This window comes from Uranotaenia lowii, chromosome 2, assembly GCF_029784155.1.
Source record: "Uranotaenia lowii strain MFRU-FL chromosome 2, ASM2978415v1, whole genome shotgun sequence".
In the NCBI taxonomy this organism is placed as follows: domain Eukaryota; kingdom Metazoa; phylum Arthropoda; class Insecta; order Diptera; family Culicidae; genus Uranotaenia; species Uranotaenia lowii.
The window spans coordinates 134,683,948-134,698,529 of record NC_073692.1 but is presented as its reverse complement, the minus strand read 5'-3'; the positions used below and the strand labels follow the sequence as shown (position 1 = coordinate 134,698,529).

At 30.4% G+C, this 14,582-nt stretch overlaps 1 protein-coding gene across 1 annotated transcript in view; it reads right to left on the bottom strand.

The window, feature by feature from the left end:
• LOC129741883 (trissin receptor-like) overlaps positions 1-14,582 on the bottom strand; it is a 183,672-nt gene that overhangs the window by 34,919 nt on the left and 134,171 nt on the right. The window contains exons 6-7 of the mRNA XM_055733696.1: positions 8,686-8,850; positions 8,370-8,581 (exon numbers count right to left, since the gene is read on the bottom strand). Coding sequence (XP_055589671.1) covers positions 8,370-8,581; positions 8,686-8,850 — 377 coding nt within the window. The remainder of the gene's footprint in view (positions 1-8,369; positions 8,582-8,685; positions 8,851-14,582) is intronic.

Sequence of the window (14,582 nt, the reverse complement as noted above, 5' to 3'; positions counted from 1 at the left end):
ACCTTAAAGTTGCCAGATTTAGAACGTATCCGGGTCGGACAAATCCGGGCAATTTTATTTAAAATCTTGCAAAATCCAGGCATTCGGTTCCAAAATTTACGACCCAAAATCTGAGCAATGTCCTGGCTAAATTGGTCAAAACCCAGAATTTAGTCAACAAAAATAAAGAAAAGAATTGAAAAAAAATTATCAATATATTTTAAATGGTATTTTTAGCTTCCAAAAAGCCTTTCATGATTATTACTGTGAAACTTGCGAGACGGACTGTTCCCAAATTGTGTATTAAATATTTGGGCAAATCCGGCAATCTGGTATCCTAAGTATACCTGAAGGGGTAATTTGGTGTGTACAAGGAACAAAAAATTTCTTTTATTCATGTTACCTTTAAGTCTAAAACTTTCGCTGAAAAAAGGTCCGTCCGTTTTTCTAAAACAGCTCTAACTTGCGATTCGCTGGACCAATTTTTACCAAATAACTTTTGGTGAGGTTCTTACAGTGTTGAATTCGAGTTTCCTGATCATATATGTACCTTTCATACATTCATATCTATTCAATTTTCAATTAATATTAAAAATACTGCTTCTTAAATTAAAGGTAATGAACAAAACCTGATAAAAAATCGAATCTGGAAAAAATTTCCCAGACAAGATTAAAAAAATATATCCTCCAAAAACTTGATTTTTTCCCAGGTGAAATAACTACGGGGATAAAACTATTTCGTCATCACTGGACCATTTTTTGGTCACGAGGCAATCACTCAAGTTGAACATTCCGAAGACATTTTTCTAATTTTTGACCAACACGGCTGAATTGATATGCTCACCAATTATATCGTCGATATTGCAGGTCATCCACGCAACAATAGTTAAAATTTTAAGAAGAAATCTAGCTAAACATCCATTCTGAATCCGAAAGTTTCGTTATTTCAATTGAAATTGATTGATACTTTTTATTGAAAAGAAATATCAACTACCAAAAATGAACCCTCTATTCTATATGTTTTTATTTCATTTTAAATTATACAAAAAGTTTGGAAATATTGAGTGTATGAAGCAAAAGTAAAATTTTCCAATAAATCATTCGTTCCAAATTTGTTGCTATTTCTTTCGATGCAGTTCTTATAAAATTGAAAACCTCGTATGAGTGCTTGAAATTCGAGATAAAACAAATAAAATCAAGTTCCAAATGCTTCATACCAAATAATATGATATGAATAATTTTGTTGAGGAATTGAGTTTTTATTTTAAAATTGGTGAATCGAAACAAGAATTAATAATCATTCGATATTTTCGAATCACGATTCAGCAAAATAATAAAATTTTAAGTTTTAAATTCGTAGCAACACTTCTCTCAAATAAATGTTTGGATTTCCAAACGTTTTAATGCAAAATGCTAACCATTAAAATTTTGGTCAAAGTTTTGCGTTTTTGCGAAAGTTTAGCAGATAACTTGAAGTTTTTTAACATTTTCTTCCACAAAAATGTGTGTATTTGTCTTTGCATTTGTGTTATTTTATTTTTATCGGAAGATTCTTAAAAGAGGTCTTAATGTGATAATTTTTAAACTGCCAAATTTACAGTTTTCGAAAACTATCTTTTCATCAACATTTTTTTTTTTGCAGTGAATCTTAAAGATTTCCAGATTGTTTTATAAAAGGATGTATTTATATCTAAGTTGAAGGAAAAAAAAATATCAAAAAAAGTATATTGAGAAAATCCGTTTAAAGTTTTCAATATTCTTCTCTAATTTCAATTTGTTCAAAATAAAAAGCTGAAATTTAGTTGAATGAAATTTAAAGAGAAGGGGATCAGCAGTATGCAGTAAAGTCGAGCAAACGGGGTGGCCCTCCATGGACCTTTTTTTCAAGTAAAATTTTCAGTTCAAGATAGAATTCACTGTAAGGTTGCCAGTTAATTTTCAGCTCATATTCAAGCTGGACAAATCCAGGCATTTGATTTTAAAGTTGTCGACAAAAATCCGCTTAATATTCGGAAAACTTGGTTAAAGCCTTCGACTCACTCATCAAAAATCATGAAAAAAATTATCAGCTGACTTTAAGTCGTATTTTGGGCTTCTTAAAACTTTCTATGATTATTTGTATGAAACTTGCTTATAAATTTCGTTTAAGACGCATAAATATAAAAAAATGTGTTACACATTTTGTATATTTCAGTTTGATTTGAACGGACTTTCCCAAAATTTAATTTTCAATATCAGGACAAACCCGGATAAAACCGGGCAAACCCGAATAAAACCGGGAAATTTTGCAACCTTCGTTTACCGTAGTTATGTAAAATTACTTTATTTTAAAAGGTGTTTTGAAAATAAATGAAGGCAAACATGTCAGAAAATTGGCACGCCTCCGGCAGATTTAGTCTAAAAATTTCACTCTGGAGTGATGAGCCTGAGACATTTCATTTTACGAAATTTTATAACGTTCACGAGTTGAAACCCAATTTGAATGTTCCACTAAACAAGTTTACGTTGATGGTTAATCACTTATAAAAAAAAATCGTTTATATCATTACAAATTTTATGCTGGTATGAAAGAACCCAATTTCAGCCTTTTTTTTATCTAAACGCTCAACTGCACTTTCAAAAGGGTTTTGATAAATTACACAAGGCCACAAAATTAAACAAATAAATAAATTATCGAATAAAAAGTAACACATTTTCATTGTCATAATCTGGGAATGGGCATATCATGAGCTCTGTTTTTAAGTCATTAAGATGGTAAAACGACTATAATCGAAACAAAAAAAATATTCTTTCCTAAAGAAAATTCATTTCAACCGATACATAGAATTAACATTCAATTTTAATTTCAATATCAATTGAAATTTTAATTCATTTCATTCATTCTGTTTAATTTTCAATTAAATCTCCCGAATTTTTAAGTAAAACTTAAATTTTTTTTGGAAATATCTTTAATAAGTTTGTCTTTGATTTTCGAACCCGAATTTTTATGTTCTGAAACATCATCTTGAATGAAAACATGAATAAATTTTGAAAAAGAAAAACTAAGTTTCCCTTTCCAGGTCTTCATATTTCAATTGACGGCGACAAAATATTCTGGGCTAAAAATTTAAAACTTTAACCTCGTTTGAAAATTTAATGGAGACTCACCAATTTTTAGTATTTTAAATCATCTTTGAAATAATCTATGAAACATTCGAAAAACGATTCGAGTTAGGTTAGCATTTTTACTAAGTTTAAAGTGCATTGTATTCTTAATAAATAATTCCTATGTTTATTTTCAATATTCACAATAAAACTCCCTGTTCTTATTTGATCAGTTTTGTATTTAGGAATCATCCATTCCATAACTTGTACTTTGTCAGTGAAGATGAATTTAACATGTTATATTCTAAATACATGAAGTCAGGCCCGTGCAAAGGACCCTTCCCAGGGGGGGGGGGGGGGGTTTCGAAATTTAAATTAAGCCAGAATAAAAGCAAACTAAAGAAATAATAAATGTTACTGATAAAATTAATCATCATTTTGAAAATGAATCAGAATGAATGTTACAAATCAATGCTATTTTTGGTAAGTCATTGATAAATTATTTAAAATGATGTTCCTTGTTCTGAACTAGAATTTTGCTTGAAAATAAGTTCTAAGGATTCAGTTTTCGAATTTGAAATAAATATTTCCGAATCAGCAGAAAAAGAATGCAATTTAAAATATTGAATAAAGCTGAGGGGAAATTTTTCGATAGTAGATAATTAAATTTTATTTGATAAAGAGAAGAAAACATTTAATTTTATTTCAGGACTGCTAGTGATCAAAGTCCAAGATAAAACCTTTTATATTATATTATATTATTATTATTATACCTATTATATTTTTTATATTAAAATTAGTTCAATTATTAAAATTAAACTGTAAACATTTTCTGGAATTAAAAATAATAACTTTATATTTATAATACAACATGTTCAATTATACAATTATATACATATTATAATTGAAAGCACAAAGACAAACCAAATATAGTTAACGTTGTGCATTAAAATTTAACTTTAAAGTTAATATAGATAAGATAAATTAAAAATCAGAATCGATTAAAGCACATGACTTAATGAAATAAACATTAGAGAAACGTTTATCAATTTTCAATAAAAGGTTTTAAAGTTTTAAATTTCAAGATCTGAATACTTTGTCATAATCAATTGGAATATTGGGTCCTGAAAAAGACAAAAGGTAGAAACTCTGTTTTTCTTAAGAAAAATTCAGTTTCAAAGGCAGGTAATGGTTATGTTTTCAAAAAACAAACATTCAGAAAACAAAGACAAACTTATGAAAAATATCTCATATCATTAAAATAGTTTTACTTTAAAATTCAGTTAATTTATTTGAAAATTTAAACGAAATATGACGATGAAAAAGAGAAGTTTTTTTTAATAATTAAGAAGGGTTTTTTCAATAAACTCGTCTTATTATAAGTAAAAAAAAAAATATCTTAAAGAAACAGCATTTTGGTGCCTATGATTTAATGATTGATTTGGTAGATTTATTCGTCCTGAACTCGAATCTTTTGTCAAATTTTTCCTATCACCTTGTGTTTTGGTGATATGAAGTTTATAAGCTTAAAAATGTATCAGTTTTAAATGAAATCAATCATTGATATATGATGAAATAACACTTTTACTGTTACAGAAAAAATCTGATTCTAAATTAGTTTATTATACTCATTTAATTCAATCAAGGAATAATATTTCAAAGATGATGATGCATGATCTAAAAAAGTTAAATTCTACAGTTTATAAAAAATTGGAAAGATATCATTACAAGTATTTCTGACATAACTAAATAATGTAAGAAAATGAATTTATTTTCAAAAAATTGTTCAAATTTGCAAAAAAAAAAATATCCGAAATGCAATTTGGTTTAAAACTTCATAAAAAATGGGAAAAAGTACACAAATTGAGTACCTCTATAACTTTTTTCGTTGAACTCAAAATTTCTTGAAGTCTAGAGGAAAGATGCTAATAATTTTTTTCTTCTATTTTCAAAGTTTTGTCAAAAAATGCATAAAGTTTTTAAATGATTATGAAATATTTGCAAAAATTATTTAAAAAAACAAAAACTGAAAGGAAAAATGCTCATTTAGATCCAGGGCCCTCAAATCAGTCAAAATTAGCTTTTAAATTCTTCGCACCTCGAAGGATGTTAATTTTGTAGACTTTTGTAATTTTTCAAAACGTTTTTGAATGTATTGTTTAGCGTTAAGAAGAACAACAAACACAAAATAAAATTGAGACTGAAATTGGTTTGATGAAGAATATTTATAAAGTAAAGGATCCCAAGTAAAATCGATGGTATTTTAAGACTCTTTAAGCCTCTTATGAAACCTTAACTTGGTCTAGAAGCCTGCATTAAATCTTTAAATTTTACTTGGTGATACTAGGTTTTAGATTTTGATGTATAAAATTAGTATTCGATGGATTAATTTTGAAATTAAAATGGATGGTTTCTGAATTAATTTGGTTACACTTCAGAATAAAAAATTCTTTTAAAGGCGAGTTAGGGTTTCTGTATGTCAAGTTTAGAATTTGAATGCAAAAGGTTGATTGAATTTGAAATTTTTAATCTAAATTTACAATTAAAAATTAGTTTCAACTCGTGAACACCGTCTCTAGTCTAGGGTGATTGAAGATTAATTTCCGCCGGAGGCTAGAAAAATTAACTTGTTAACACTTTTTTAACACCTTTTAAGATAAAGTAATTTCTATTTACTACTTCGAAAATTTTACTTGGAAAAAATCTTCATGGGGGGGGTTTTTGGGGGTATTAAACCCCTAAAACCCGCCTCCTTCCGTTCGCACCGCCTTGCATGATGTTGTAGTTGCTAAACTCAATCAAAAATTAACTTTTCTAGTCTTTTACTTTGATTACTGGTAGAATATATATATATTTCAAAAAGGATTGTATCTCTAACTTTGATCACTGGTACTCTTGAAATCAAATTAATTATCTTCTTTTTTAAATTCAATTCAACAATCATCGACTAGTTTCGAATAAATTCTCTGAATAATGAAAATTTTTATAAGATATATAATGTTTATGAATGAAATTCAAGGAAGTGATAAAAATGTAAATAATTTGAGACAATATTTAACCATGTACACATAGACTAGTAAAATAAAAAAAAACACCTGAAAAAAAAAGTTCAAAATGGATATTGTTTCACATTGATGATATTACAGAAGAATTTTTCAATCAACCCTATAATTGAAAATGAAGAAAAGAAATTGAAATTAATATGGTTGCTGAATAACTTTCAATCATGATTCTGACCTGATCTGGGTTGTTGTAAGAATTTGAGTTAAATTTCTTTTTAAATCTTATATTTAAATAAATGTTTAATTTTTCTAAGAACAAATTGTTATGCCCGAAGATTCAAATTCTGGTTTTATTCCAAATTTTAATTCGCATTCGTTTTCTTGTGTTTCGAAAATAATTGATTTTTTTAAAGTTCAGAATAAGAGTTATCATTAAGAACAATTTTTCAAACACTTTCCGGAAATTATATTGATTTGATACTTTGATTCTGATTTATTTTTAGTCGTATTAGAAAAATTTAATTTTTTTTTGAGTTTGTGTGGTGATTATGAGTTTGAATATGGTCTTAGAAATCAATTTCCTTATTTATTATGTTTTTTATATTGTTATTATTTTCAGCAAAATTTCAAATTTCAAACACCCCTCATGGATGTGTACTTCACACGGGCGTGCTGTGCAGCAAATATTGAAGTCTCATCTCTCAAAATAAACGTTTTTCGCCAGTTATTTCCGTTTCTTTTTATTCACTGATTTTTGAAAATTTGGAAAATAATCCCCTTAAGAGCCAACTCTTGGACCGTGCATGGGCAAGAAAGGCACAGAATGGAATGGCTGTTGCTAAGAATGTTTTCGGATTGTTCCGGCCCTGGTGAACCATCATATTTTTTGTATTAGCTCAAACTTTTATAAATTGTGTGTTTTAGCTTAACACATTGTAGACTAAATACGATGATTCTCGTCTTTCGCTTGCCACAAGTTTTCTACCCTATTTTATAATGAAGTTTTTGCTGAAAATTTAAACCAAACAGTGTTTTGTTACTTAAAGATACAAAGTAGAAATATTTGGTCCAGTGAATTCGGATATTTACAATGCCAAATGAATAACTTTTAATGAAAAAAAATTCTATTCTTTCTAAAATTGTTTCCAAAAATATTGTTGATGCTTGGATCTTGGATCTTAAAAAAGTTTTCTACACTATAAATCACGAGATATTATATACAGTCAAAACTAGCTACATGGCGACCGTCAAAAGTTCATTTGGAGTGTTTCAATGTGGTAACACGTTGAGTTTTCATGAGCCCCAGCCTTATACCCGAGGATGAAGAATAATTCAACCTTAGGGGAGAGGAAGGCTATATGCGCATATTAAGGAAAGCACTCATTTTCTCCTATACTCCAAAAGATAGGAGTCTGAAAACTATATGCACATGAGCGGACATCTGTTTTATATACGTTAGTGAAATTTTTCTGTTAAAATCTCTTACAGTTTTTGTGAAAATAATTTTATAATAAAAGAAGTCAAAATAGCCGATTTCCGAAACTGGCGGGCTAAATGCGCATATTTATGTTTTTAGCTATATTTCATTACCACTTGCAATATTTTGTTATTATTTAATTGAAAATGGTAGAAACGGATATTAAGCATACGTCAAGGCCGAAATTTTGGTGAAATTTTTTACATCACTAGTTCTTTTGCAGGAAACATAGTTAAGTATGCCATATGGCCATATTTCAGGGTAATATTTTTTCCATATTGTATTTTTATCGGATCTGTAGGAAGTTCTTCTTTTTTCACTGTAAGATCTTGATTTGAGCGTAGATTTCATGTTTAAATGATAGAAAGTAAAAAATTTATAAGACTAATCTATTTTTCTTGATACAGGCATTTAACCTGCCATGATATGGGCATTCAGAACCTGTCTCTTATTCCAATATCTTATCATTTACAACTTTGCCAAAAGCTTCAATTTGTTAAATTTCCGATTTCCAGATGAATAAGAAAGAAAAACCACTAAAATTTTTGTTCACAGAATCTGTATGCACAATAATTAAAGTTCAATATATTATAACAAAACTGACAAAAATCTTGTTTGAATTTTTAAATTTTTTCGACTTGATACAATAATTTAATTTTTATATGCCATGTGTTAAAAGCGTATTACCCTCAAACTGCACTAATTAGATATGATGAATCTCCAGCCATATCGTCAATCGGCTGTATGCGCATATTACCCAATATGCGCATATAGGAACACTTCCCCCTAATTGTATCTTACAGTTTGAATCGGAGATAAAAACTTACCAATACTGCCACATCTTCCGGGCATGGAACGGCAGATTGCAGAGGGCAAACGTCAGCACCACCACAATCAGCATCCGGATAACCCCCCGTCGAGCCCTCAGCACATTGTTGGACGAATGTGACACCTGCGTTAGTTGCGTTCCGTGACGCTGGTGGAAGCTGTTTTGCGATCGCCACGTCGTTACCACCACCTTGTCGGATTCCACCGATACCTGGTCGAAATGATGGAAAAAATGAACATAGAAAAAATGTTTTATTTTTTGTAAATATAGAAAAATCACAGTAATTTTTCAATCCATTGTTGAAAAATTCTAACCTGACTTTCGCTAACTCCGACAGCCCGCTTTTCGTACTTGCAGCTCGGCTTCCGGTGATAGTTGTTGGAATAATTGGACGAAGAGGTCGTATTCTGGAGGGCGATGTGCCGCTCCAGCCCTCGGGAACTTTTCCACAGAGCTATCGCTATCCGACTGTACAGGAACTGTCGATTCGAGCGTGGTCGAAAGGAGTAAAGTTTAAAAGGAAACCAAAACACAAACATTAGCTTTTTATGATAGTTCTTTTATTGCTGTTCGCCCCGGACCGGAGAAGACCGAAAAGTTCAACCCATTCGAGCACATCTTCTTAGTTAGTGACGGCTGTTCCGGGAAGTTTCGACGTTTTATCGAACCTTTTGCGTTTTCCCCTCAGTGGGCTATATATACAGGATCGTGAAAGTTTTGTTTTATAAGTCACTTGATTTATTATTGATGGAAACATCTTGACGATTGTTTGCCTTTAGAGATCGACGATAACTGATTGATTTTGGTTAACTTACACTTGCCAGTTAAAGGGAAAGTTTAGATGAAATTGATTTCTACAATTTTTTAAAAGATTTGCTCTAATCTATGGACATTCAAAAATCCTATTTACACGCGTAGATTTAAATAGTTTTTATTTTTTTTAAGAATTTCATATGCAAAATTGTACCAGGTTGGATCACAAGAAGTAGTTATATAATTTTAAATGACGAATGACCAAGTTGGTTAAAATCCTCTATAAATAAAAAAAATGAATAGAAGACATAAAAATGCTTTATACTAAGTTTATATTAGCTTTATATTTTTTTTGTTAGGATGAATATTTTAGGACTGATTTTAGGCAGAAGTAGGTTCCGGAAGAAGAAAATTTAGGATCAGATTTTAGGTAATGATCAATATTGAGATCAGAATGTGTTTCCAAACTGACTCTGAATAAATATTAAATATAAATTTTGAATCAAGAATTAAAACTATGAAATTGCGATCTCCTGCAATATGAATCCTTAATTAAAATCTCACATTGATATGATCATCTTAATTATAAAACTTAACTTCGAGCTGAACCTGAATCTAAATTTTTTATTATAATGCTGGCTCTAAATCCTGCCTTTTGAATCTGAGTTCAAAATCTGAATTCCGAATCTGACTACGAATTTTTTATTTAAGTTTCAGATTATAATTTCTTTTAATAATCAACCAACAATCGAAATTTGTATCAAAACTCTCAACTATAAATCTCTTATTTGAATTTTGAATTTTCATGTTTTAATGTGAATTCTTTCTTCAGTTATTTATTTTAAATTCCATTTGTAAATCTATATAAAAATAGCGATTGGTGAAACTATTTAGATTTTTCAATTCTGGATCACCATGAAACTTTCTCTAGTTCTAATTCTGCATATGAATTAAAAGTTTAGTAGAGGTTTTAAATGTAAAGCCAGATTTGAATTAGGTTTCATTTCCCAATGATAATCTAAACTGGATTACCAGATTTTTTTCCGCTTATATCGGGGCTGTAAAATTTTGGATTATTTTCCCCAATATCCGCCAATATCCACCGATATCAAAGTTATTAAATAAAAACTAGAAGAGAAGCAATTAAACCAGTTTTTTATAATATCAAAACACATCAATCAATTTTCAATTATATTTTAAATTTCTAAAAAACCGTTCATGTAAACTAAGACGAAAATTGTCCAAAAAATTTGGGACGCAAAATACTTTACGTATTTTGCGTCCCAAATTTTTTGAACAATTTTCGTCTTAATTTTTTAGAAATGTATTTTTAATGAATGAATTCAAATTTCTGTTTGATTTTACAAAAAGATGAACAAAATCAGGTGACATCTAGGTAATCTGGAAAGCTAAGTCCTATCTTATTCAAATTCGATATTCGGGACTCAATTTCTATCAATAAAAGAGAATTTTGTTGAAAAACTGTAGTAGAATTACGGACCTGGAATAAGATTTCGAGGTTTTGGCTTTAGTTCTGAGTCGAGCTTATTACACTTGAATAATTTAAGTCGTTTATCAAAGTTTGATTAAGAATTTAGAATTTTTAGTTTAGAGAAGAACATTTCGCTTGGCTTTTTTTAACCTCATGAGGGGGATTTAATACAAAATCTTCTCGCCATGACTACGGCCATGCTCAGAAATGCCAGTTGTTTTTCAGAAAAGTCTGGAAGATTTTGAAAAAAAGTCTGGATGTCGAACTCCACAGGTGATGACCTTTTCTTTTTTTTTCCTTTTTTTTATCGTTAGATCGCAATAGTGCAGATGCTCATTACTTTATGGTATTATCATACATTCTATACGTAACATGAAGTTATGCTTAAAGAAAATATGATTATTTATTAATTTAATTTAATTTAAAAAAAGCTAACCAATGCACCCTTAGATCATTCTAATATGAGCATCAGAAATCATAGTGGTAATCATGGTGATAATTGAAAATTGGATTTATTAACAGTATTGGTGTGTTTTTAATCGACTCGAAAGATTCTCAACCAATACTTCTGTGAATGAAACATTCCGAAAACAATTTTGAATGATGTGTGTAAATCTACTTTTGATGGCGGAGAACGTGCGCGAGTAATGCTCTGCGTTTAAGTTGAAAGTGAGGTGAAAAAAAATATTATGGCAACGACACTATACATCATCAATTGCCTGAGACCATTGTGATTGTCATGGCAGTACTACATTATATGCTGAATTTCTTGTTTTACAACCATCTTCGTACAATTCCTTACTTTTACTGATTCGAATCCTTTCCTTCCATTTCCCTACGAAAATTTTGAATCTAGTTTGTTTTGTAAAAAAATCATGTTCTACTTAAAAATCTGGAAATGTCTGAAAGAAAAGTCAAAAGTTTGGATGTATGGTAAGGCTATGATCATTTAGTATCCGGGCACTTTATTTCGGTGATAGCTACGTTATTAGAGCTCGGATATGCAAAACTTTATCAGCGTTGTGTTGGTTATGAAAAGGACTATCGTGCCTATTTTTGCCAGATTTTTAAGTTAATGTGTGTTTGAGATATTTACGATGCAAAAAGACATGATAAAAATAATTTTGCACAAATTTGCGCCTTTTGTGCATTTTGCGCCTCGAAAATTCTTCATTGTCGACTTGAAAACTCATAAACTGTTGATTTTTTTCTGATTCTTTTTTCAACCGAATGGTTAAGAAGTATAAAGAGCCACTCTAGAATCCACACGGAGTTCAAATCAAGCATCGGAATGGAACCCTTGATCTTAAATATGGTGTAAAGTCTATGGTTAAAGGGGATAACTGAATACAGACCCCTTAAATAATGCAATTAATCCATTTCCGTCAGTCAAAAAGTGTTGTCTGACTAGTAGACACCAAGTAAATAACTAATAGTGAACAGTTCCTTAGATTGCAATATGTGCAACCGGTTTTTAAGCAATGCGACAGATGTGTCCTGATGGACGAAGAAATTTATGTTAAAACCGGATTTAAGAGATCAAATTTCTCGGGTGCCTACTCATGAAAAGGTTCCGACCAGATTCCAATTGCTTTTTCCAGGTGAGTTTGTGTAAAATATCATGATTTTGCTAAGGTTTTACAACTGTGGTAAAAATAATAGATAAATACATGACTGACACAAGTGTGCAAAGATAAAAAAGAGATTTTATGAAAAAGTAAGATTATTTCTTGAAATCATTGATAAATAATTTTTTTATATTTTTATATTAAATGTCATATTAACACCTTCATTTCCTCCATAGAAAGTTTTTCGATCAAATGAATAGTTTTTAAAATACAAACGTTTGTAACTGCCCGGATACTAAATGATCATAGCCTTAACCTAAAAAAATGTCTGATGAAAGCTCAAAAAGTCTGGAAAGATTCAGACAAAATCTGGAAGGTTGACATCACTGGTTGCACTATCCAAAATCTACAATACAGCCGAATAAATCCATGGAGGGGGGGAGGGTAGAGCATGAGAAATATCCGCGGCAAGCATAAAGCAAAATTACAAAATATACAAAACTGTATGGTTTTTTAGTGCCATTCGGCAACAGTTGCCAGCAGTTTTGAAAAAAGGTTGAATGTTTTGATTGAAAAGCATGAAACTTGGAACGTCAATTCGATGGATGCTTTGACAATTCGATGGATGCTTTATTGGCGAAATTCTTTCAATTTTATGAAGGAATATTATTCAATGTTAGTACCAAAAAGGCACTTTTTGAACTTCTAGTTTAGCACTTAATACAATTTTAAAGCATGAAATACGTGATTGATTGATCCACAGTTTCATTTTGCCCTGTCTGATTCAATTCAAAGTAAAAAATAAAATACCTGAAACACAGGGAAAATTCTAACGAGCGTTTAAAAAAGGATAGAGTAGGCTTGCCAGATACTTTCAGAAAAAAGCGGGACTTTTTACGACAAAAAAGCGGGACACAGCCGAAAAAAGCGGGACATTTAAGAAATTCTTAAAAAATCTTAATTGTAAAGTCAAACTTATACGTACCATATTATAAAATGTACACAATGGTTTTTTTCAACGCGGGTTGATTTTGCTCAGTTTTTCTTATATGACTTTTATTTATGCGGTATTTTGAGATATTATTTTCTACGGTTCTCTCAGATCATCACGTTAGTTGAGAGAAATATTTCAAGTTCTACATGTAAATGGTAGATTTGATATCGCGTTAAAACCTTTGTGTCAACTATCAAATATATGTCAAATTTGTTTTCAAAATTTGAAAATTTAAGAAAATTTCCATCATTTCATACTTTGGACATTTGAGTTGAATAAGGTAGGGTATGGCAATTTTACTAAAAATGTGTCAAAAATAAAATCTTAAAATCAATTGCAAGCGAAGTTATCAACTGAATCAGAATCTTACTGTAACTTTAGGATTTTTCAGTATTGTCTTATGAAAAATCTGAAAGTGGATGCTTATTTTTAGAAAAAAAATTTTGAGAAAATAGATGTACCTAACGATTAATTAGGTTGAACCAATGAATTGAAATTTGATTTTTTCCAGTGTAAGTCAGTGAACCTTGTAAAAGTTTTCCATGAAAAAAGCGGGACATTTTGAGGAAAAAGCGGGATATCGGGACATTCAACAAAAAAGCGGGACATGTCCCGGCAACCCTAGGATAGAGGTTTCAGAAAATGGTTGAAGATTGGCATCACTTTCAGCAAGTGAAAATGAGCGATTCTGGAGTAAAATGAGTGAAACAACAAAAATTGTCGGCCCGGTTAACAATATTATTAGCAAATTTCGGTTATTTTTGAGTATTTTGAGAGATCATGCTTGCCAAAGACGATTCTGTGGAATTATTTCTTGTACTGAAATTGTTATTTAATTTAAGTTGTGAGTGAGATTTGTGATATCGAAAATGTTTACAATTGTACCGAAATCCAAGTAGGAAGTTGCTCCATGTTTTTCAGGATTGGTTCAGGATGGTCTGAATGGAAAATGGATCGAAGCTAAGTATCATTCTATTTATCTGTTTAAACTCTGATTAAATGAGTTATTACTTTTGATAGTTTTCTGTTCATTATAGATGGATTAATGGGCTTAGGTCTGTGTTTTGAGTTTGGCGGGGTCTTATTCGTGTTTTGCTATTTCTCCGGCTAATTGGCAAGGTACGGGTGAAATTCCATATTTCTAAAAATTTAGCAGATTGAAACATACAATTATTGAAAGACATTTTTAGAATTTTATTGAAAATTGAGACCGAACATTCATGCGACAAATGAGGGGTTACGCGTACACGCGCCCGTTTGTGTGTGTGTTTGTTTGTGTGTGTGTGTGTGTGTGTGTGTGTGTGTGTGTGTGTGTGTGTGTGTGTGTGTGTGTGTGTGTGTGTGTGTGTGTGTGTGTGTGTGTGTGTGTGTGTGTATGTGTGTGTGTGTTCTGTTAAAATTTAA